Source organism: Pelodiscus sinensis, chromosome 6, assembly GCF_052426305.1.
Source record: "Pelodiscus sinensis isolate ZL-2025 chromosome 6, ASM5242630v1, whole genome shotgun sequence".
In the NCBI taxonomy this organism is placed as follows: Eukaryota; Metazoa; Chordata; order Testudines; family Trionychidae; genus Pelodiscus; species Pelodiscus sinensis.
This window is the reverse complement of record NC_143057.1, coordinates 113,070,768-113,093,708: the sequence shown is the minus strand read 5'-3', so window position 1 is coordinate 113,093,708 and position 22,941 is coordinate 113,070,768. Positions and strand designations below refer to the sequence as shown.

The following is a 22,941-nucleotide window of genomic DNA, read 5'->3' as shown; positions in this document are numbered from 1 at the left end:
AGTATTTGAGGAAAAATGTTGAACTTCCACTGAATGCTTTGACTTTTCTCAAAGAGTTTATATTGTTTCTTGCACACTCATTAGCCAGAAGTTAGGTTAATTACACCTGAGAAGCACCTCATATTTTTCTCCCTTAATTCTTTGTTATAATTTTATCTCCATTGTTAAATGGTATAGAACATTCTACATTTTTTTTCAAATATTGGCTTGTATCTTTGTAGGAATATTGTAGCTATTACAAGAGAATTTCTCGGCCCTTGTACATCAATGTCCCTGATGTTGATTCTTAGAGAGCTTGTCTCCACTATGCCAGGGATCGATGCTGCAGCAATTGATCCACCAGCTGATTTTCTCTGTCTGTTTATATGCAATAAATCAATCTCTGAGCGCTCTCCCATCAATGCCCTTACTTCAGAAGGACGAGAAGAGAAGCCGACATTGACAGAAGAGCAGTCTCCGCCAGATGCCGCAGTAAGTACAATGACTTTTTTTATGCTACTTGCATAGCTGAAGTCATGTAGATTAGATCGAAGGTGGTAGTTAGTGTATATAAGTTCTTTTTTTTATAATTATTCCATTCCTCCCTCCCCCCGCTATTTCCTCACTTGCATTTCTTAGGGTGAGATCTCTGCATTTACTTCTCTCTGGTGGAACATATGAGTAGGGGGAAGTGCTTTGATCATTTCTTCAAAAAAAAAATTTTTTGTGCATTTTGAGATTCAAATATAATGTTATTCTGATAAAATAAATTAGAAACTTTCAAAGATCAATTATCCGCCTTTCTTTTGATTATACAGAATAACCATAGATTGATCATTTTCATTTTGGGGGTCTCAAAAATGAAACATAATATCTGATGTTTTGAATGAAACTGATGTACAGACAGGAATACAGTTTTAAATTATATCACAGCATCTACGTTCTGACGATGGAGATACTGATGATGGCATAAAATGTCTCACTTGCCGAATTGGTAAACTCATTGTTCTTCTTGTCTTCTTCGAGAGATGAATTTTTATTTAATAGCATTTTTTACCTAATCTATTTTTTCTATACTTTTTAGGTAAGCAAATTCCTCTTTAATTTTTATACTTAGCAACTTTTAACAAAGTTTACTTTTTATTTCAGAAAAATTATCAACATTCATTTCTTTTGAATCTTCATTCACTTCCTTCCTACCACTTCCTTCATATTTAGGCATGATGAGTTAAATTAATTCATACCCTGCTGTTTGGTCATCACCAAATGCGTTTTTTGTTTGTTTTGTTTCGTAGTATTGATCTGTAGCTTTCCCATTTACAGAGAAGAAAGTATGGAAAATGTGACCGAAGTTTTACCAAAAGGCTCAGAAAGGAGAAGAAAATAAACTTCCTCCAAAATCATATTATTTAAAATCTCATTATTTTTAATGCAGTCTTGTGATTTTGGGGTGGGAAGGACTGACTCATGATTTTTTTAAATGCTTAGGGTTGAAATTATTGAATTTCTATTGTCAGAATGAGACACAACTTCCTACCGTATTCAACACTAAAAAAGGTTAACTAATACTGCATATTATCAGATACTATGTCCAGCTTCCAGAACTTTGAAGGCGAGCAAATCAAGTATTCACAATATTCGTAACCCCACTGACTTCCTTGTGCAACATCCAATGACAGCTGATTACACCTAGTAGATACATTTCTCCCTGTACACCCACAATTGATTCCAGCCATCCTCCTCCTCCCTCTAGACTTCGAGAAAATTCTATAGCTTTTTTTTATTACTAACATAGGTCTAAGAAGGACCGTAATGTTCTCCACTTCATTTTTTAACTTTTTGCTATATAGTTTTCATTCACAGACTGGAATCTGATCCTTATCTTTCTACTATCAAAAAACTTTCAGACATATGTAAACAATCTAGACTGAGAGACATTTAAAGAAATCCTTTCCTCTCCCCCCCCCAAACATACAACAACCCAAACAAAACAAAAATCAGAAGAAAACTGATAACACCTGAAAAACGCACTGCAAACTGTCCTGAGAGAGAGAGAGAGAGAGAGAGAGAGAGAAGACACATGAACAGAGAAATTCATCCAAGATTTGTCGACACTCTCTTTGTAATTCTTGTTAGGTTAAGTTTTTCTGGTCCAGCAAAACTACACTCACAAGGCAAAGTCAAAAAGGAAAATAAAAATAGTTACATACCACTCTGGGGTCTCCCTCACGTTGCATTGTGGCAAACCCAGCTTATTACAGTTTACATCAGGCATGTCAAACAGGCCTCTAGTGGGCCGCATGCGGCCCGATCAAAATTTTTAGAGGCCAGCCATTACATTTTTATAAAAGAATAAAGTGCAGCCTGCTGGCCGCTTGGAACACGTGGCCGAGTGCAGATCACCCGGCCGCTCTGCACACGGCACCGCAGTGACTGATCATGACTGGCCGGGCCACTCAGCACTCCAGCGACTGCTGATGGCTGGCCAGACTGCTCTGCACATGGCACCCAGCACATGCTCATGGCCAACTAGGCTGCTCTGCACATGGCGCCACAACACATGCTCACGGCTTGCTGGGCCGCTCTGCGCTGGGTGCTCCAGCACATGCTCACAGCCGGCCACCCGCTCTACACAGGCATCAAGCGCCTGCTCACAGCTAACCACTGTTCTCATGCCACCCCAATGCCTGAGGAAGAAATGTGTGGTGATGGCAAAGGCTCCGGGACCCAGGCATTAGGTTGGGGGGAGGGGCGGCTGGGAGTGCCTGGCTCTGGGGAGAGGAGGGGGATATTTTGTTAATATTTTGGTTTTTATTTATTTATTCCCAAATAAAATCACAAAATGTATATTAATTTTATATCAATATGTCAATTTGTTGCAATTCCATGAATATTGTGTTTATGCAAAATCTCAAACTTATAAAGTATCTGAAATTTTCACAGAAGCCTGTTCTATTTGATTAACCACGGTGTATACTTGTTTTTATTTCAACAAAACAAGTTATATATCATATACAAAATTAAAAAGTACCTTAAATGCATATTTAAATTTTAAAAAATTATGAGCAAATAAAAATTTTATACAAATTACTGTATTATATTAAAACAAGACCCAAAAAATTATAAAATATACCTAAAACATAATCTATAATTAATAATTATGACTTTCTGATACAAGTACATTTTCTTTGGTGGCCCTGAAAGCTATCAGTTTTTGTTTGTGCGGCCCTCAGTGGGCTTCGAGTTTGGCATGTCTGGTTTACATCCTCTAGCAGCTATAGCCACAAAGAGCTTTTCTCATATCCAGGGATTTCCAGAGTATAGTGTTGCTCTGGCCACATATTTACCCTTAGAAAGGGCTTCTACACTTGGACCCAGGGAAGCATGGAACTTTACACCAGATCTGTGTTACCCACTTTCCCAGGGTAAGGGCCAAGAAAGAAGGCTTTATAAACCAAAAAGAAAGCTGCCACAAGAGTTTAGCAAAGGGGGTGGAGTGATGTTGGGAATCTAGATCATGGGGTATGTCTACACAACAAGACAAGGTTGAATTAAGATACGCAGTTTCAGCTACATTAATTGCATAGCTGAAATCAAAGTACCTTAACTCGCCTTTTGATGTCGTTACACACTGCAAGAAGCCAAAGGGAGAACACTTTTCCTTCAACTTCCCTTACTCCTCCTGGAAGCAGGACTACCGGTATCAGCCGCAGTGCCCCTCAGTTCAAATTAGCGTGTCTTCACTAGACCGCTGATTTGAACCTGGAAGTGGCAGCTTTGATCTTCTCTGTAGTGGAGACAAATCCTTAGAGTCCTGCACAAAGCCCATTACTCAGGCAATCTCATCCAGGATGAATTCCATTCTGTTTGCCAATCAAAAGAGGTGCAGTTTTCTGCCATCAAACATAATAGTACCCATTTATTTTAGTTGTGCCGTGTAATCTGTCTAATGAGATATGATAGTAGCAAACTTAGACCAAAGTGATACAGTTTATATACATATCTCAACCAGAATCAATGTGAAGACTAAATGAGGGGTAATGACAGAATCCTTTTCCAGGGTAGAATAGGTGATACAGAGCTAATTTTTGCCCTCAGTTTATAACAGGCCTGAGCAAAATAGGGCTTGCAGGCCAGATGTGGCCCACCAAGCCACCAGATCTGGCCCGCAGAGGCAGTGGGGAGCCCCTGGCAGGCTCTCCTGCTTACCCCACAGCTGCATGCACTATGCAGAAACTCAACTGCAGGGCTCCGTTTCTGTTTTAAAACTGGAGGGGAGAGGGGAAGTTTCAGGAGCCGCCCTGCCCCCAGCACAATCCCATTGGCTGGTTTCTGGCTGGAAACCAGCGAATAGGAGCTGCTTGTTTGAATAATAGGCAGCCGAGAAGAACCATACCCCCCCCCCACCTCAGCTCCGTTATTCAACTAAGTACATGGCCAGGCAATCAGGCAGGCTGGCTGGCTGGGAAATGTTTTAAGCTCTGCAAGCCTTAGCTCCACAAGCAGGCAGGCTAGTTTGACTGCTGGCTGGTAAGTCTCCTGGCCACAGCTTGTTTCTGGCACCCTAACCCTTCTCTGCCCCAACCCTCTGCCTCCTACTCAACATAACCAAACCCTCTGTCTCTCTCTTACACCAATACCCCTCCCAGATCTGGCACCCCAAACTTCTGTCCCAGATCACAATATCCTCCTACCCTAGGTCACATCCCAAATCCCTTCACTCCAGTCCCCTACGCTAGGTCACAACCAACTCCTTCACCCAAACTCCCTCCCAGACTCCAGTCTCTCTCATGCATTCAAAACCCTTACACCAATCTCCCCTCTGCACCTAACCTACATCCCAGACCCTGCATCTCCTCCATTAATATCATGGAAGAGTGCAGCCCTCGACCACTTTCCAAAATCTTAGAGTGGCCCCCCAGTCAAAAATTAGTGCCCACCTCTGGTTTACACCCACATAAATCCACTGACATATATGTGGGCTATAAAAGGGATAAATTAGGGGAGAATTTGGCTTCTGGTCAATATTGGATCTGATGTTGATTGCTGTTCAGCTGTATATAATTAAGCTTTGTCTGAAGCATTTTTTACAACCCGGTGATGCTAAAATGGAGATCTGCCACATCATCATCCAATTCAACTGCTCTACAACTTCTCCCTTGTGCGTATAAAACATGCACCTCTTTTATGCAACAATTAAAATTAATCATTAAGAGACAGTCTTCCCATTTCTGTGTCCTCTGTATTTGATATATATATAAAAAAGGAAAATGTCTGCCTACTGGCACTTCCGTGCCTCCTCCCTAATATAGCACAGCAAATCATACAAAAAGTTAAGTTATATTAAGTGTTCCTATATTTTAAACATGCACTACATCAGAGCATTGGCATATGACGTAAGTGTTACTACGGTAACTACCACATAATATATACAGGAGTAATTGTCAAATAAAAATCATGCATGTTGGCATATAAATTAGAATGGCCTGATGGCTACAAAAAGGCTCATGCATCCTCCTGTTTTACTGTTTTTCTTATTCTTCTAAAGAATATTTGAATTTGCAATACCCAATTCCACTCACTCTCCAAAGTTTATCAGATCCTATATCCATCTGGTACTTATCAGCAATGTGGTCACTTAGTGGAGCTGATAGGAGGTTAAGAATGAGGGTTAATGAAGAGCAGAAATTCATACTGCACAATGAAAGAAAACTTTTTTTTTCAATTTTCTAGAGTAAAATATACAAAAATTGCAAGCAATAATAAGTCAGTCTATACTACTTTTCCAGTTCAAATGAGCCCTTTCATTTATAATTCAGTAAGTGTGTCCTAATCACTATTTGCCTTAAAATGTTTCTCTTTGGCAAATTACTTCAAAACCTAAAATAGAGCAAGTTTTAAAAGACCTGTTAACCTAACAAGAAAATTAACATCAGTCTTCCCTGTGTAAACATTTAACTATAAAGGGGTTACTACAAGAATACTGGGTCAATTTGTTTCTGACAGGGTAAAATATCCTGACATGCTTCAGTCTTAAAAATGTGTTTAGTAGCTGATTTCCCATTTTTAATTATATAATTATTTTCCCTTTGAATAGGAGAACACAGAAGAGGTTTATACAAATTCAAATTCAAATAATGTTTTTCAGAAATTATGAGTTAGCAATATTTTTACCCAAGAAAAGTTACATTAAGACTAAGAAAACTTCCCATCTTTAAAACAACAAATGAACAAACCAAAAACAATGTAATAATATAACTGCTTACAAGAATGTTTTTGTTAACTCATTACTGTGTGTTGGTTTCAAAGATAATACTATTCACACTGCATTGTTAAGAGTCAAGTCAGCCGATCTCCTGTTAGGAGACCCTGGGTTTATTATCCTAAGAGCTTGAGCATCTACACTTAATTATGCTGAACCAAGTCCAAACATTGATATCCCAAGCTTCCTGGAGCCCTTTCAATACGTGCCTGCTCTAGCCACTTGTAGTGCAGTGTGGAAAAACTTTGATTGTCCAGAGCACAAAGAAAGTTTTGGTCCATGGGATTGTGGAATGATTTTGGCAAGCACCCAGAGCACAAGTTCAGTGGAGCTGGTGTTTGCATCCTGAGTCCTAGGTTAACAAAGGCTCACACCTGGTGTTCCCTGTAATCTGAGTGCTTGTGTGGTCACTCAGGAGAAATTCAGATGCTGCCCAGCTTATTAGCCGAGCATCCATAGCTGGGTTTTGTGTTTCTATTGGTTGTGCACATGCCTCACTGCACTTAAAAATGTATTCCACATATAGATGGAAAAGATTAGAGGGTACATTGCTCAGACCCTCCATGTCTGTGGGGCCCTGGGAACATAAGTCTGAGTCTAAGGTTAGCATGATTTGTGTGTAGAGGAAAAGAGGGAAGGCTTAATCCTGACTTCAAACACTGGGCTTACACTCCAGTGTAGATATACCCCCTTATACAGAAGCAAGCAACTGTGTAAAATAATGTTATCCAGAGACTAAAGGCAATTTAAAAATCTTTTCATAATCTAGTATGTCTGACACTCAGGCATAAGAAAAATGTTCAAACATAAAATTCATATATTTATATAAACAAGTGGGAGGAGAAAAACAGAATTCAACCCCTATATTTGTATTAAAAACAGGAGTTAAGGAGTGGGACTTAAACCAAAAAGCAGGTTTGAATTGTATAAGGGGTTGGAAGCTGAGTATGTTTCATCCTCTACTCTCTGCGACTCCAAGGAAACCTTACCAAACAAGCACCATGTGGTTTGACTCAGCAAGCCATATAGGGCCCCATTGATCCTTCTCCTGCAAGTATATTAAAGAACTGCATTCTTTTTCTCCTCAGAGTGTTAACCTCTTCCATGTAGAAGAGATCTGTTGAGATCACTGTACCACAGTCTGCATGGACAGTACTCAATAACCTTTCTTTTCCACTGGAAGAAGACAACATGCACATCGGTGGATACCACTGATGCTTACTACTTGACAAAACTGCCTATCATTTATATGGCAACAGAGGTAGTAGAAAAGAGGACACTGTAGAAATTATACTCCTTAGAATCAGATGAAAATTCAAAATTATTTATCAAGGTTGTTTCTCTGCTCTTCGAATGCATGTCTGCAAACAGAATTCAACTCTTGTAAATACGAATACATTGCTATGCTTAAAAATATAGATTTGGTTTAGTCATGGGAGCCAAAACAGTACATGCCACACCATACAGTTATAACTAGCCTGCTTGTGAATGGTCTTATAGTTAGTTTAGCACTGCAGGAAAACTTCTGATTTAAAAATGTGCATGTGCTTTCAATTAAAAGCTTTAGAATAAAGATTTTGTTCCCATCTCTCTCTCTCTGCCTTACATTCTGTAGGCTGACTGCATCACACCACCAGCAGGTGTAGATTCCAATCCTATGGAGAGAGAAAAGAGGTGAAGTTTTATTGCCTGGGTGCATCTAGATCACCAGGTGGCTTCTTCATCTGTGCCAGACGCTTCCCATGTAAAACAGGAAAGAACAAATTCAACAAACTGAGAACAAATTTAGTGTACATGTTTCACCCCATCAAATCTTTATGATAATTTACATCTTCCTCTCCTAGCCAGCCCCAAAGTCTCTTTCTTGCTATGTAAATGCATTATATACATAAGGCCACCATTAAAAAAAAATCAGTATTTATGCCAAGGATCAGACAGAAGTAGCTGAGATACTTGCAGAATTTATTTGGAACAGCAGCAACTGTAGGATCTGTTGTCACGTGTTGGCTTTTTACAAATATAATTGGCACAATCACCCTCACACATGAAAAAATAACAATATTTTGCATTTAAATATACATTTTCATCTGTAGGTACGTGTGCATTACCTCTGTTATATAAATGGGAAAATTGAGGGAGACAGGGTAAGTGACTTTCCTAGGAGCACACAGTAAGAGCTTGTCTACAAGCTGAATTCCACTGGTTTAATTTAAGGTGTATTTTTAAACCAAATGTAATTAAATACAATACAATATGGACACTTATTTTTCATTAAACTGATCTTAATTTACCTTACCTTAAACCAACTTTGAGGAGGGTCAAGCTAAACCAAAATAGGCCACTCAAGTGAAAATAAAAGCATTTACATAGAAATGCAGAGATTTAACTAAATGAGTAAAAGTTTCTATGTAGATAAGGCTTTAGTCAGAGGAACAATCAAGAACAGAATTCAGGTACTCTGTCTCCCAAATCTGTGCCTAGCCAAATAATAATTAAATCCTGAATTTGAACTAGCAACCTAAAGGCAGCAGCCCAATTTAAGTGAAATCTTCACTCCCCTAGGCAACACTGTGGTACAGGGATTAACTCCTTGGTCATGTTTTGGACAACAGCTGACAGAAAGAGGGAATCTGCAGCCAGTGGTCCTCTGCAGGAAGACTCAGCTGGGAATTATTCCAGAGGAAAAGTTTTACTTGTCAGCGGCAAGAGGGATTTTCAAGCCCTGCCAGCACAAATTAATTAACACCCTTGTTGTTCTCAACAGGGGCACAAAAGTTGCATGGACATAAAGACTGAAGACCATATATCACCACTTCCGGATCACAGGGAAGAAGTACTAGTAAGTGTAAGAACCTTGCAGTGCCACTGCCTGTCACGTGGGTAAGAGGACTCTGGGTAAAGGATTACAGCTTTCAAGCCTGTTAGTCTATCATCTTTCACTACCCTTCAATTCATTAAAAGAAAAATTAAAAACCTTAAACCTTTCTAATTTCCCACTATGCAGGATGAATTGCTCATCTTAGTGCAATTACAATAGGTACACTTTGCATCCAGTTTTTGTCACCATGACTATTTATCTAACACATTCATTATAAAACTAACCCATATGTTATGACAGTATGTAAAAAAGGTAGAAATACCCTGTGCATTACATTCCAGACATATATTCAGTTTTATTAGACATTCTATGGATATTTTCCCCAAGATAGCTTTGGAAGGCAAGACTATGGAAAATATCCACTTTACCTGAACCATGGTGTTGACTAGATCTACTTTGCTAGTAAAATAAACAGGCGTTCTGAATAGTCAACCTACCCCCCTTTCAAAGAAAGAAAATAGTTTTTAAAAATGGAAAAGCCTATAAAATGCAGACAGATGGTCACATTCTGTCATTAACTTCAAAACAAAATAAAAATATTAACTTTCTCACTGTTGCTAAACATACTGCAGCAAGCATTATATGTCTGGCAGACATATATCTCATCTGCTGCAAAGACATAAAGACATACCTGGCGCCTCTGTTATTATTTATTATGTGGTAAGCAACAACAATGTATTTTGCATTCTTCAAAGCAACAGCACCAAAAAAATCCTACTCCAAATAGTTTCCAAATGAAACAAGATACAGAGAACACAGGTTGCATTAGGCTGCCCAGGAGAGAAAACAATCAACTGGAACATAGGTCTGTTCTTATTTTATGAATTCAGTTCTGTAATGCTCATAAGAAATAGGTCTTTAGGAGGGATCTGAATGAGAATAATATCATGACTGGCAAACTGTCAGAGGTTTGCAAAGGGAGCAGCATAGTACAGAGAAGGGGACACGAGCAGCACTGAGACCGATTTATTCCAACAACATCTGCTAGATAGAGAATCCTTCACCTCTAGGTCAGTTACACACAGTTTCACAATGACCAAAAATGTTTACTAACTAGCGGGTCATAGTTTATGGTTTAGTGGTTTTTGTCCAGCTCCTATCAGACAAGTATCCATATGACCTAAACCAAAACCACATTCAGTTCTAATTGACCATTTTATTGATAGCTTCTGCAAAGAGGCCAAAGACTCAACGGGAATAATCAACAGTGGCCCCAATGGGCAATTTATATCCCATGGTAGGACCTATGCACACTTGCATGATTAGTGAGGGAAAGTCTGCACTGCTGCCATCTCTGGAGTACCTGTAGTATGGTTAAGAACGTCAAATCTTTATAGCCGTCTTTGTGAATTCTTCAGAAGCACTAAATTCATACAAAACCACAACTTAGTAATAAATAATAACAGTTTACAAAATAACTTTCAAAACCTAGAAAATAGAGCTGGTTAAATGACACAAAAATAACTCAGAAATAATTAAATTTAGTTGCTAACAGAGAAAAAAAATCCCAAATATTTGATGAAGAGTGTTTGACCTCTGTAGAGTCTCCTGAATAATGAAAACTATATTCACAATTTTACTGTTCACAACTAACAGAAAATTAGTACATTGAACTATGTACAAATACTATCTGACCAACTCTACTAGAAAGCTAATGTACCCTTATCGGAAGAAAGTGCATACACTCTAACCAGTCAGATGAAATAATGGCAGGCCGGAATGACGACACCACCCTTCCAATTATGCAGTCTACAAACAAAATGCAGTTATAAAACGGAACCTGTGAAAAAGAGAACACTGACAAAAATCACACACACAGGAAGGGAGGCAAAAATATTCCTAAGCTACTGGTGCCTTTTTTTTTTTTTTTTTACCACTGACTGTTTTGTATTGAATTAAAACTGTTTAGTTAAATATGGTTCAGGTGTGAAGGAACTACTCAAAGGAGTGGGGGGCTGTGCTCCATCAGAACCCTACACCTGCCCATGGAGAAAGACTGGCACACAGAGGATAATCTGTGCACTCCAAGGTATAGAGATAATTGCCTACTCTCTGCATGTACTGAGAAGGCAAGATTGTGCCCCAAGATTGGTTGGTTGGTTGTGGGGGTTTTAGGGTAGAAGGTGAAATACCATTTCAGAGAGATTACATCCAGATGTTCCAAAGATCTACATATGAGATTGCCTGATATGTTCATTGAAATCTCTCCTTGCTGTAAAGTAATTGCAACTCTTACAGGACAAATAATAAACAAACATAACTTAAATCTGACAGATCTAGTCATTGGCAGGTGGGATCAGACCAGGAACATTGGTGAACCTCTTTCTATGAGGAAGAAGCCATTTTCTGAAAGAGCTCTTTCGGAAAAAGGCGTGTGGACGGGGAATAGAGAGTTCTTTCGAAAGAAGAGGAAAAAGCACAGGTGCCCTGGTCGTTACTTTGTCCATCATAATCACAGCTTAAATGTGAGATAGCATCCATTCAGTGTGGATGCTCTCTTTTGAAAAAGCAGATCGCTTTTTCGATGCACTTTTGGTGTGGACTCTCTTTTGGAAGAAGTTTTTTCAGAAGATCTCTTCCGAAAAAAATCTACAGTCTAGACATAGCCTGAAAGTGATAGATAGAGATACACACCTTGTTCAAGTCTCTACTGTGAGCCAAAAGAATATGACTTATGTGTAATTGGGTTAATGCCTACCTCTAACACTGAATTACTGTTCTAAGGTAGGTGTAATGGAGAGGGTACTGTTAGAGGAGCAGTCTTTCAGATATCAAACTACGATCTTTCATCTCATCCTCTGTGCGAGGGGAAGATAAAGAGCCCAAAACACTTTTTATTAAAAGAGGATCAAGGTCAAGGCCTACTTTCCCTCTATTTGAATATAGATTCCAAGTGCTCTTCAATTCACAAATAGCTTCCTCATTTATCTACACAGTCACTGCACGTTGTTGGATGAAATAATCTGATATACCTTAATTACTATATGAAGCAATAATTTATTATTCATTGGATGAACTTGTTATTAATTAACATTTTGGAAGCATTACAGCTTTGCAAAAAAAATTCACAAACCACAGGCCTGATTTTCAGTACCATCTTAGTTGGCCCATCCATTTGGATCAGGCAGTTTTTCAAGTAAAAACATTCCATAAGCAATTTTGCACTCACAATTATTTGTTTTTCAATTTAAGTCATTTGCATGTTCAATCACCTGATTTGTGGGTGCAATCAGGTACTAAATTACCTAAATTATGCTTGCAAATAATTGAGGATGCAATTATTATATATGAAAATTATGGGCAAAAAGGAGGGTGGGTTTTTAAACTCTGACCACACATACATATATATATATAAAGGGTTCGCTATGAACTTCAATGCTAAAATGCAACCACCACTGAGAAACTGGCAACTTTTAGTCCAGTAGTACAAGTCACATTTCACAACAGCCTTTTGAGAGAGATACGAAGTAAAATATCATTACCAATGAAAGCAACAGGAACTCAATGTAGCGTAGAAAGAATTTAATAGCAGTGACAGCCAGTATGCAACCTAACTTTTATCTGTGGTAAAAATATTGATTAAATAGTTATTTTTTACCCATGCTTCTTAAAAAACTTAGTTTCCTATTGTGAACTGTGCTGCATGTGAAGGTCCTACATCTTCTTTTACATGGTAATTAAGTCCACCTAAAGCTGCCACACACATATTCATCCTATCTGCAAAACAGTAGGTAACTCACATGCCAGACTTAGATGATGGCAGAACAGTTTTACTTCTATGTGGGAGAGAAACTATCTGAAATGGTCTGTTAGAAAAAGTATGTGCCAAATACCAATGAGATGACCATGGGTGGAATTTGGAGGAGAACTGACATTTTCAGAAAATATTACAGTATTTAGCAGAAATCAATATTAAAAAAAAACGTATTAAAAGTAACTAGGGGCCTGCTTGCTATGCTCGCCAACCCCCCCCCGCCACTGGCTGTTTTTGCAGCCAGAGAGCCTATTAATCTTGTACTGAGTTCAACTGCACTTTCCATGGCCCCAAGTCACTTGCGTCCTTCTCCACTCTCACCCACCACACCTCTGGACAGGCCCTTCTACCCAAACACTCTTGACCCATCCTGCCCACTCATGTCCTTCAATTGCTAGCCAGTCCCTCCCCACATGCATCCTTACTGTTCCTTTCCTATCTGCCAATAAAACAGTCCATGGCCTACAGCCCACCTCCATCTCTGTCCTCCATTCTTACATCCCCTGGGTCAGGGAGCTAAGAACCCCCTCCTGGGAGGAGCATGGCCTTGCGGTTCCCATCCCCAGGCAGCAAGCCAAAGCTCATCCAGCCCCACCCATGCAGTCCTGCACCATAGCCAGCCACCACAAGGGGACACGGTTCAGTGGTTGCTTCCCCTGAGCAGGGAGCCGCCAGGGCTGGTCCGGCATGCAGGCAGGCCCTGCGTCGCTTCCCCTGTGGGCCTGCTCCCCTCTGGCTGCTGGGAAGGCCCCCAACGTCTCCAAGTCCAGCTGCCTCAGACTTCTACCTGGGGTCTACCCTGCAAGCAATGGCAACGGTCCCATTCCTGGCAGCAGGCTCATCTGAAGTGGTGCCCAGGCCCTGGATGGAATTGCTCCCTGCCCCAGACATCTTTCAGGGACCGACAAAGCCACCTGGGCAGATTCCACTCAGCTCAGATTCCACTCAGGGCACTCCGGTCTGACCGCAGCTTTTCAGAAGCCAGAATCTGCCCAGGCTGGGCTGCCAGGTGGCTTTGCCAGTCTCTGAACAGTGTCTGGGGCAGGGAGACTAGGTGGGGACGGAGTCTGTAGGATGCAGAGCGACGTGATGATGTCATTCTGTCGTTCCCCCAAGAACATTTTTTTTATATAGAGAGAGATTTCAATAAAATTGCCAAATAAACCTAACTTTGTTGCAATGAATCTGAACTGGGTATCTGATGTATTTAGGGAGCAGAAAGTTGGCCTTTTTGGAGGGAAGAAAGGTCTCTGGCTTATTAAGGAGTCAGAGAAAGAACTTGTTAGCTAGCTGCCAATGTAAACACATTTGAGGGCATGAAAAACATTGCAGTCTTCCATTGAAGGAGTGCCAAAGATTGGCTGGTGATGTGCACAAAGGCCAAACTGCCTAATGGGCACGGGCCATTGTTGAAATCATCCACTTTGGATTTTGCAAGGATATCAGGATTTATACACTTACTCTCAAAGAAGGAAAATTAAGAAGACAGATGATCTTTAATAAGCTGGGGTAGTTAGAGCATTGATTTTTACATTTCAGCCAAAAGACAGCATTCCCATATGCTATACTTGTATGTTAGGGCACACAATTCTGACTCAGATAACTGCCACAATTACTTCTTATAGCACCTTGACTTTTCATGTCCCTGCTTAGCAAGATCACAACATAATGTGGTGTAACTGAAGGTTTACTCGGCATTGCTCGGGTCCTTTGCTCAAATAAGTTTTGCTTTTCTTCATTTTAATCATTTTTCTGGAGTGGGGCTGGGGATGAGGGGTTCAGTATCCAGGCTGCCCCAAAGAGAGAACTACCCCAGCCCTCTCTCACTGCAGCAAGTGAGAAGCGCCTGTCCATGACCACTGAAGCTGCAGTAGGCACAGCCATGGGAGGGGTGCATGTCCCCCATTTGGGGAACAGACTTCCACACAGACAAACTCTCTAAAACATGAAGTTGATCGCTGTCCCTTGCTCCACCCCTGTTAGCCCAATCGGGTTATAGCTGTTCTGCTCCCCATCTCTGGCTTCTTACTGCTCCCCATGATAATTCTACAGTAGAACTGTTCCTACTCTTGACTCGTCCATTCCCATTTTATGAGAAACAATCAAATCCCATTGTCCTGGTGCAACCAACCCCTTACCTTTCTTTAAATTATGGTAAGAGGAAGCTGCATACCAAATTTGGTGGTCCTAGCTCTTACCGTTTAGGAGAAGTTCTTGAACAAAGGGACTCACAGACGGATGGACAGACAGAGACAGACAGACAGACGCATATTTCTAAAATATATAGTAAAATTATTTGCAGTCATTTTCAAATTCAAGGTATCGCAAAGCATCAAATCAATATACACCAATGATGGGTAACCTGACACCCAAGGGCTGCATACAGCCTTTTGAGGTTCTACATGTGGGCCATGAGATATTTCCTTTACTGCTGCCCACTCACAGGGTTGCCAGATTCTGCTAGTTTGTGTTTGCATCGATTTTTCGTACTGGTGGTACTGAAGTGACACACACTTAAAGTGAAGTGCGTGTTGATTGCTACACACAACATTGACTGTGATTGGATGCAGAGGAGGCACAACCCTCACAGTGCTGCTATTGTTTAATCGGTTCACCTCATGAATTCTAAATATGCAAGTGCAATTAGTAAAACTGCCCTAGCCCAGGAGACGGTCTTGGTTATGATAATATTGCAGCCCACTGAGACGAAGGAGGGCCACTCATGAAGCCCATTCACTAGTTCAGGTTGTCCATCACTGATATACACAATATAATATACAATGACTGCAGCAGCAAATAGAACAGCCATTAGCACTCATAGTACACACTTATTCCTGAACACTGTAAGTAGCCACATTATTGGTGTACAGGATATTAGTATTTGGAAAGTGCTTAGGGAACTTAAAGCTTTACCAAAATAGCACTTGGTTTAACATCTGATCCAAAGGACTGCACTTTAAGAAGTAGAGCATCTCCCTCTAAAATGAACATTTAACCAGATAACTGATTAAAGGGGGGCAGGCAGGCTGGTGTGCCTCCTCCCCCCCACCCCGGCAGGGGCCACTCCACCCTAGCTGCTTTGAGCTCCACTTGGGGCAGATGAGGTGTAACAGCCTTTAAGAGGCCAGGAGGCGGCGGGGGGGAATGCTCTAAATACTGGTAAACTATTACCCAGTAAGCATCACCCGATAACATAACCTAGTGCAGACTATGAACTTATGCCTTTCTAGCTTTGATTCAGGAGAACACCAACTAAACAAGCCACACATACATCAGAATTTAAGTTTGTTATTTTTACAAGTTTGTCTCACAAGAAAACTTTTTTTCTTACGTTACTAATTTAGTGTTACAACATAGATCAAACCACAATACAATCATGGCTCCAGGGTGCTTCATGAAAACTGGAATTGATTTCAGGATCTGGAGTAACATTTCTGCCTTCCTAAGTGAGACAACTCAGCAAAAACTGTGACAGGTGGCAATTTTATCTGAATTAAAACTATTTTGCAAAAGTTACTGAGTTAAAACCTGGTTCTACTCAAGTCAATTAAAGTTTTGCCATTGACATCAATGGGTCTTGGATTTCACTCACTGTAAATAAATTTAAAGACCTTGAGATATGGACATGTCTTTAAAACAAAAGGCATGAGGAAAAGGAGGGCAGTCAGACTACTGGGCAGAGTTACTCTACATGTATTTATGACAGAAATTCCCCATAAAACTTTCATTTCACTTCCAGAATACATATTTTAGAGCATTGCTATCAATATTTTGGTGTTTTTGTAAACACATTCCATAAGCCTACTCTATTATCCCGAGGGAATCACAAATGTTGTGTGATGCTGTTTGCACAAGTAGTGAGTTTAGTAGAAACTTTGAACACAATGTAAATTACTAGATTCTTTTTTAAATAGAATTGTACCTTTAAAATGCAACACAACTTATAACTTATTTCATACAGACTCCTACACTAGCTTATATTGAATAAACACATTGCCTAGCCAACAAGGTTGTAATATGTACACTGACAAAAAAATCCTTCCGTATTCTTTGAGGGCATTCACACTTTTGTATCTAGACAAAAATATATGGGTTAAGAACAGATATATTGTGTAAGCCTTAACCCTTAATTCCATTGTTTTGTGAGATATCTTTTCTGTCACCGTAATACATTTGTATGCTTTTTATATAGGAAGAATACAAAGGAGAAAATATAATAAACATCTCTTGCCATCAAAGTGTAAAGAAATCTAGTTATTTGACCCAATCAAAAATGTACTTAGTGATTTGTAATAGGAGAATGAAATGAACTCAGTAAGTCTCAAGAGTCTGCAATATGATCTCCACAAAAGGTAGCTTGCCAATTTAATTGAGGTAGGAGTTATTTAATTTTTTTTATGTACAGGTATAGTTTCAATAAAACTACATATGCCTATAATACTGCAATGGCAGATGTGTCTCGATTATTAGAGGTGGGCTCTAGGGAATTTATACAATGGATCTTGAAATCTGTAAGCAGCTGTTTGTAGAGGGTGGAACATTGTAACACACACACACATGTTCCTTAAGTGCAGTAATGTTTTGTTATTTTATTGCAGGTGTATTACAGAAATGAAATTTAATAACTTATTGAATACAATACCAATAAAACTGAAAGATTCTGTTCCCTGATGTTCATGAAGAAAATACAAATTAGAAGCAGTGAGTTCACATAGACACACACAGTGCTTGTTGCCACACTCACTGAAGGAGTGTTGTCATTTCTATTAGTTTATTGTTTAGTATGAATGGGAGTTTGGTCCATCAAAACAAAAACAAACAGAACAAAACAATAGCAACTCACAGGATGCTGAAAAAGTCGTTCATGACCAATTCAGGGGAAAGAAAATACATCTGAATGCATGTCCATACAAGATTCAGGCATGCATTTGTAGGGTCTGTTGGATGCATGAAGTCCCTGTGTATTGCTATAAAAATAATGTCCTAATAACAAAGTACTTCTTTAATAACTTAAAACATAAATCTGCTTTTTACAATATGCATCTGTCTAAATCTCACACTGCAGGACAGATGAAAAAAAACCACTTTTAAAAGTAGGCATCACATAAAAAAAATCCCTTATGGTCTTCCTCCTATGTTTAACAGGCACCTTTACAAATTATTAGAAATGCTGAAACAATGAAATAAGTCACAGTGGAAAAGAGAAGTCTTAGTACTCACAGGTGAAGAAACTAGGTGAATAGTACTGCATCCCATTTCCTCCTCAGCACAAGAACGCTGATAGTTATGCAAGAATTTACACTCATTTGACGCCCCCTTTCATAAGGCGGGTTGGGGGGGGGGTGTCAAAATGCTGGACTGAGTTAACTCTGCATGAGTTTACCAGAGAAATTTCCCACATCTTTCCTTTCATTTCTATGATACTGATTTTAAAGAGCTGCTAGCAATATTTTTGCTATTTCTGTAAACATGTTCCATATACTTACTGTTTATGCTGAGGGAGAAAAAAAATGTTAAAGGCTATCAATCTATCTATTTGTAAAATACTGGGAGGGATGCTACACCATTTCATAGACCTCTTTGGCACAGGAAATTATCTATAGAAGGGAAGAAAGCCTTATGAGGCTGTTGTAGAGGAGAAAACATGTCTTTCCCTTCCCACACACAGCCGTCTGCAGAAAGGAGGATAGCAGTCTGATCCGCCTCCACACAAGTCTGCTCCAGTTGCAGAAGCCTTACCAGTGACAAAGAGAAGATAAGATCCGATACGCAGGTAGCATGGGGAGATTCAGAAGATGCTTCCTTGCTGTCCAGTTCCCACTCTGCAATCAGTAGGAAAATCCTATATATGCTAGTGACCAACCTCTGACATGGACTGACAGGATGAAGGTAGAACTCTGTGGTAGTGAGAAAAAAATCATCTGAAGGAGGACACAGGGCTTTTGGGTACAGAGTTCATGTGGTGAAGATTCAGGTAGTAGAAGATTTGTGTAGAACCCAAAGTGGTATTTTTTATTTGAGTGAGAGAAATCACTATGTCCTCCTCAGCATCTGTCCCCCATTCCATGCAATGAGAGCAGGTGTATGGAAAGATAAGAGCTCATCTTTTGCATTCCTCAGAAGAAAGATGCAGGGGGTACAGGAGGATGAGGAAAACTAGGGCAACTTGAGGGAACCAGCATGAAAGGGCAAGGAGATGGGAGAGAAAGGTAGATATGGGAAGATGGAGACAGCCTGATAGGAAAAAATGAACTTTGAAAAGGCTGAGGGGGATGTGGACTTCAACATCAGCCTGCCTTCAAATATCTGTCTGATTCTAGATTCCCACCAGTTCTGTCCTTTTTTCAGTTTCAACTCTGTTACGCTCTTCACACAGACTATGTCTAGACTGCAAGCTTCATTTAGAAGAAGCTTTTCTGGAAGAGACCTTTCAGAAAAGCTTATTTCGAAAGAGAGCATCCACACAGCAAAAGTGCAATGAAAAAGCAATGTGCTTTTTCGAAAGATAAATCAAGGTGGACTGTATCTCGCATTTAAGTTGTGATTAGTATGGACGAAGTGGCTACGAGGGCACCTGTATTATTTCCTGGAGGTCTCTTCTTTCGAAATAACTCCCTCTTCTGCACCCACACATGCCTTTTTCCAAAAAAGCTTCAATGGAAAAAGGCTTCTTCCTCTTAGCAAGAGGTTTACTGCCACTGGAAAAGCCCTCCCATTCTTTCAACTGTTGAAAGACCTCAATGGCAGTGTGGACACAAGTACTGTTTTTCTGGGAAAAAGGCCATTTTTCTGGAAAATGCTGCAGTGTAGATGCCCCCCGCAGTTTCTTACCCTTCATCTATTACCAACCTAAACTCTCCCTTCTATCCTTGCTGCACTCACCCTCTGCCCCATCCATACCTCCACTATCAGTGCAACACAATAGGCAGCAAAGGAGTGGACTTTCGGGTATACATAGTTTCCTCTCCTTCTTCCCTTCTTGTACCACCTGAAAGTGCCCCCAAGCTAAGTCTAGACTGCAGGTTTCTTTCGGAAGAAGCTTTTCCATAAGAGATCTTCTGGAAATGCTTATTTCGAAAGAGACCATCTACACAACAAAAGCACAATGAAAAAGCAATGTGCTTTTTTGAAAGATAGCATCCACATAGATTGGACGCTATCTCACATTCAAGTTCTGATTGCTGTGGATGAGTGGCCACCAGAGCACCTGAGCTTTTTTCTGGAGGCCTCTTCTTTCGGAGGGGGGGGGGGGGGCGGAACCCTCTTCCCCATCCACACATGCCTTTTTCCGAAAGAGCTCTTTCGGAAAAAGGCTTCTTCCTTGTAGAAAGAGGTTTACCGCTGTTGGAAAAACCCCTGCGTTCTTTCAACTTTCTGTTGAAAGAACACAACTGCAGTGTGGATGTAAGTGTAGTTTTTCCAGAAAAATGGCCATTTTTCTGGAAAAACTCTGCAGTGCCCCCCCCCCCGCCAATTATTCATGAGTATTTATGAGCAGTAAAGTGGAGAGCAAGTTCTGACTTGCTGCTTTAGCAACTGGAAGAAACGGGGGGGGGGGGGGTAGTAGGCATGGCACATGTTCATGTAAACAGCCTCATATGGAACATTCCATTGCTTCAGGCACAGAGGACTTGCCCCACCAACAAGCAGAGTATTTTGTGAGGTTGTGGGCCTGTTTAGAGCATGCAGGCAAATCCCAAATGCAGGAATCTGAACTGACAATTCTCAAAGGAAAATTGTGCATATGGTGAAAGAGAGAAACCGATGTTCCTGGGGACAAGGGCTTGAAGAGAGGGCAAGGGACTCAGGACTTCTAAGTTTATCCCTTTTTTATCAGGATTGTGGTATGGCTATCAAGTGTTATTAATGTAAATATCTCAGTGAAAACTGGACTCTCTCATCAGAGCAGAAAGTTTGGTGCTGTACGCCTGTCCTTTGGTACCCACAAAAAGAGTGAAAATGAAAAAGCTTTTTTTTTTTTTAAATGAAACACTTCTAGTAACATTCATTCACACTGATGCTAAAGGAAAGACCATTTCTGTTTCACGCCCTGTCAAACTTATCATTTATAAAAACTTTTATAACCCACAAAATCTTATAACAGGCTGAAACTTGGCAAATTTGTTCTCATTTTGGATTCGGTTTACTTATAATTAGTTTTGAAACTTTTTAAGTTACAGGTGAATAAAATAGTACCATAGGCTATTTTGGCATCTTTTCTTGTATTGCAATTATAGGATCTTTTACCAAAACCAGTTTCAGTCCTCAGAGGTGGGTAAATCTCCAAATGACTTCCATGGGCCTATCATCAACATCAAAGGGAGAAGCATTTCCCAGGCCAGAAGTTAGCCACCTTTCCCCCTAATGTATTAGTAAGAATAGCTAGTCACCTTTGAATTGTTTTATTTTTTAATTAAAATTGTTAAAACTGAATATTGGCTGCTGTGCATCTGTTAAAAGACAGCCCTAAATATTCAAAGCACTGTGACTTCCATTAATGCCTGTAGGAGTCATGCTGCTACAATCCATATGCTACTTTGGAAATTTAGGGGGTAATTCTGAAATACCAGGCTGCTTTTACATTAGTGCTTTAATGCTCTTTCTTCATTCATGATTTTTTATTAACTTTTGCTTATCACATCTCAGTGGCTCCAGACTATTCACAAATCACCACTGACATAATGCACTAGTCAGTCACATCAACTATCAGCTGATTAATGGATCCATACTACTGAACACAGCATATCATTCTATGAGTCGAATGATAATGTTTTGCATATCTACAGCACCTTCCATCCAAGGATCTCAGTATTTTATAAATACTGTTGAACTAAGAAAACACCTCTCCTCATTTGACAGATGGGAAGCTGAGGCACAAAAGTGATTAAATGATTCATCTATGGTCACACAGCAAATTGGTGGCAGTCACAAACCAAACCCAGATATCCTGATTCACAGGCCCATTAGAACATGCTTTTGTTTCCTCTGGAAACATATCAGTGTCATCATAGTGAAGTGAACCTCCTCCCCCCACTAGAGCTGTTGATAAAATAAAACATTTATATTATTTGATTTTATGTCACAATAATTTCCTATAACACTTTCATACCTGCAGTTATTTAAACTTTATTTATAAAGTGCTGATTTAGATTAAGCTCTTCGGGTCAGGAAGCAAGTGTATTGTTTTACTTTGCGTAAAAGTTAACCATCCAACAAACAATAAATATTACTGTTAGACAAACAAACGTTATAGCCTTTCCAAATGCCAACACACTAAAAATCCCCATTTGGGGAAAACAATAAGCAGGACTGCATTAAGACAGAGGGTGACTTTCTGGTCTCACTGAAAGCAATGGAAATTTCAGTGGAGCTGGGATTTCACTTAATACTTGAAAAATGTCTGGGTCACGAACATAGAATCAAAGAATACTAGAACTGGAAGAACCTCGAGAAGTCAAGTCCAGTCCATCTAGAGCATCCACGACAGAAGTCTGTCTACCCTGCTCTTTAAAAAAACTCCAATGACAGAAGATTCCACAACTGCCCTACACAATTTATTCTAGTGCTTAGCCCCTCTGACAGTTAGGAAGTTTTTCCTAATGTTAAACCTAAACCTTCCTTGCTGCAATTTAAGTCCATTGATTCTTGTCCTGTCATTGTTAGGGATGTAAAAGAGTACTCCTCTATAACAGGGGCAGCAAGGTGTGGGGAAGCAGGTCCCAGTGCTGGGGAAAGGTGGCTTGAAAGGGTCCCAGGCCTGCCCTACTGCAGCTCTGCCCTTTTAAACGTATTAAGAGTCAGGGAGCTCTTATGACATTTAAAAGGCAAAGCTGCAGCAGTCCCAGAGCCAGCACGAGTCACCCATGGGGGGCACTGCAGTTAGTCCAGTGTTGCTATCCTACTTGGTCCAGGAACTCACCTAGACAGAGCACTAGATCTGGATCATATCAATAGCCATCAATTTACCTTTCAGAAATCAACAAAAATTTTCACACTCCTTTCATGCTTAGCAAGCAGGTGCACGTGACTATGTCAGTTACTCAGGAGTCTGAGACAAACTCAAAGACC

At 40.1% G+C, this 22,941-nt stretch overlaps 1 protein-coding gene across 22 annotated transcripts in view; it reads right to left on the bottom strand.

The window, feature by feature from the left end:
- TCF4 (transcription factor 4) overlaps nt 1-22,941 on the bottom strand; it is a 336,615-nt gene that overhangs the window by 144,666 nt on the left and 169,008 nt on the right. For 3 of the 22 annotated variants that reach the window (XM_075932635.2, XM_075932634.2, XM_075932636.2), the window contains exon 6: nt 7,848-7,896. The exons of the other annotated variants lie outside the window; for them this stretch is intronic. In XM_075932635.2, the coding sequence (XP_075788750.2) occupies nt 7,848-7,896 (49 nt within the window). The remainder of the gene's footprint in view (nt 1-7,847; nt 7,897-22,941) is intronic. 22 annotated transcript variants of the gene reach the window in all.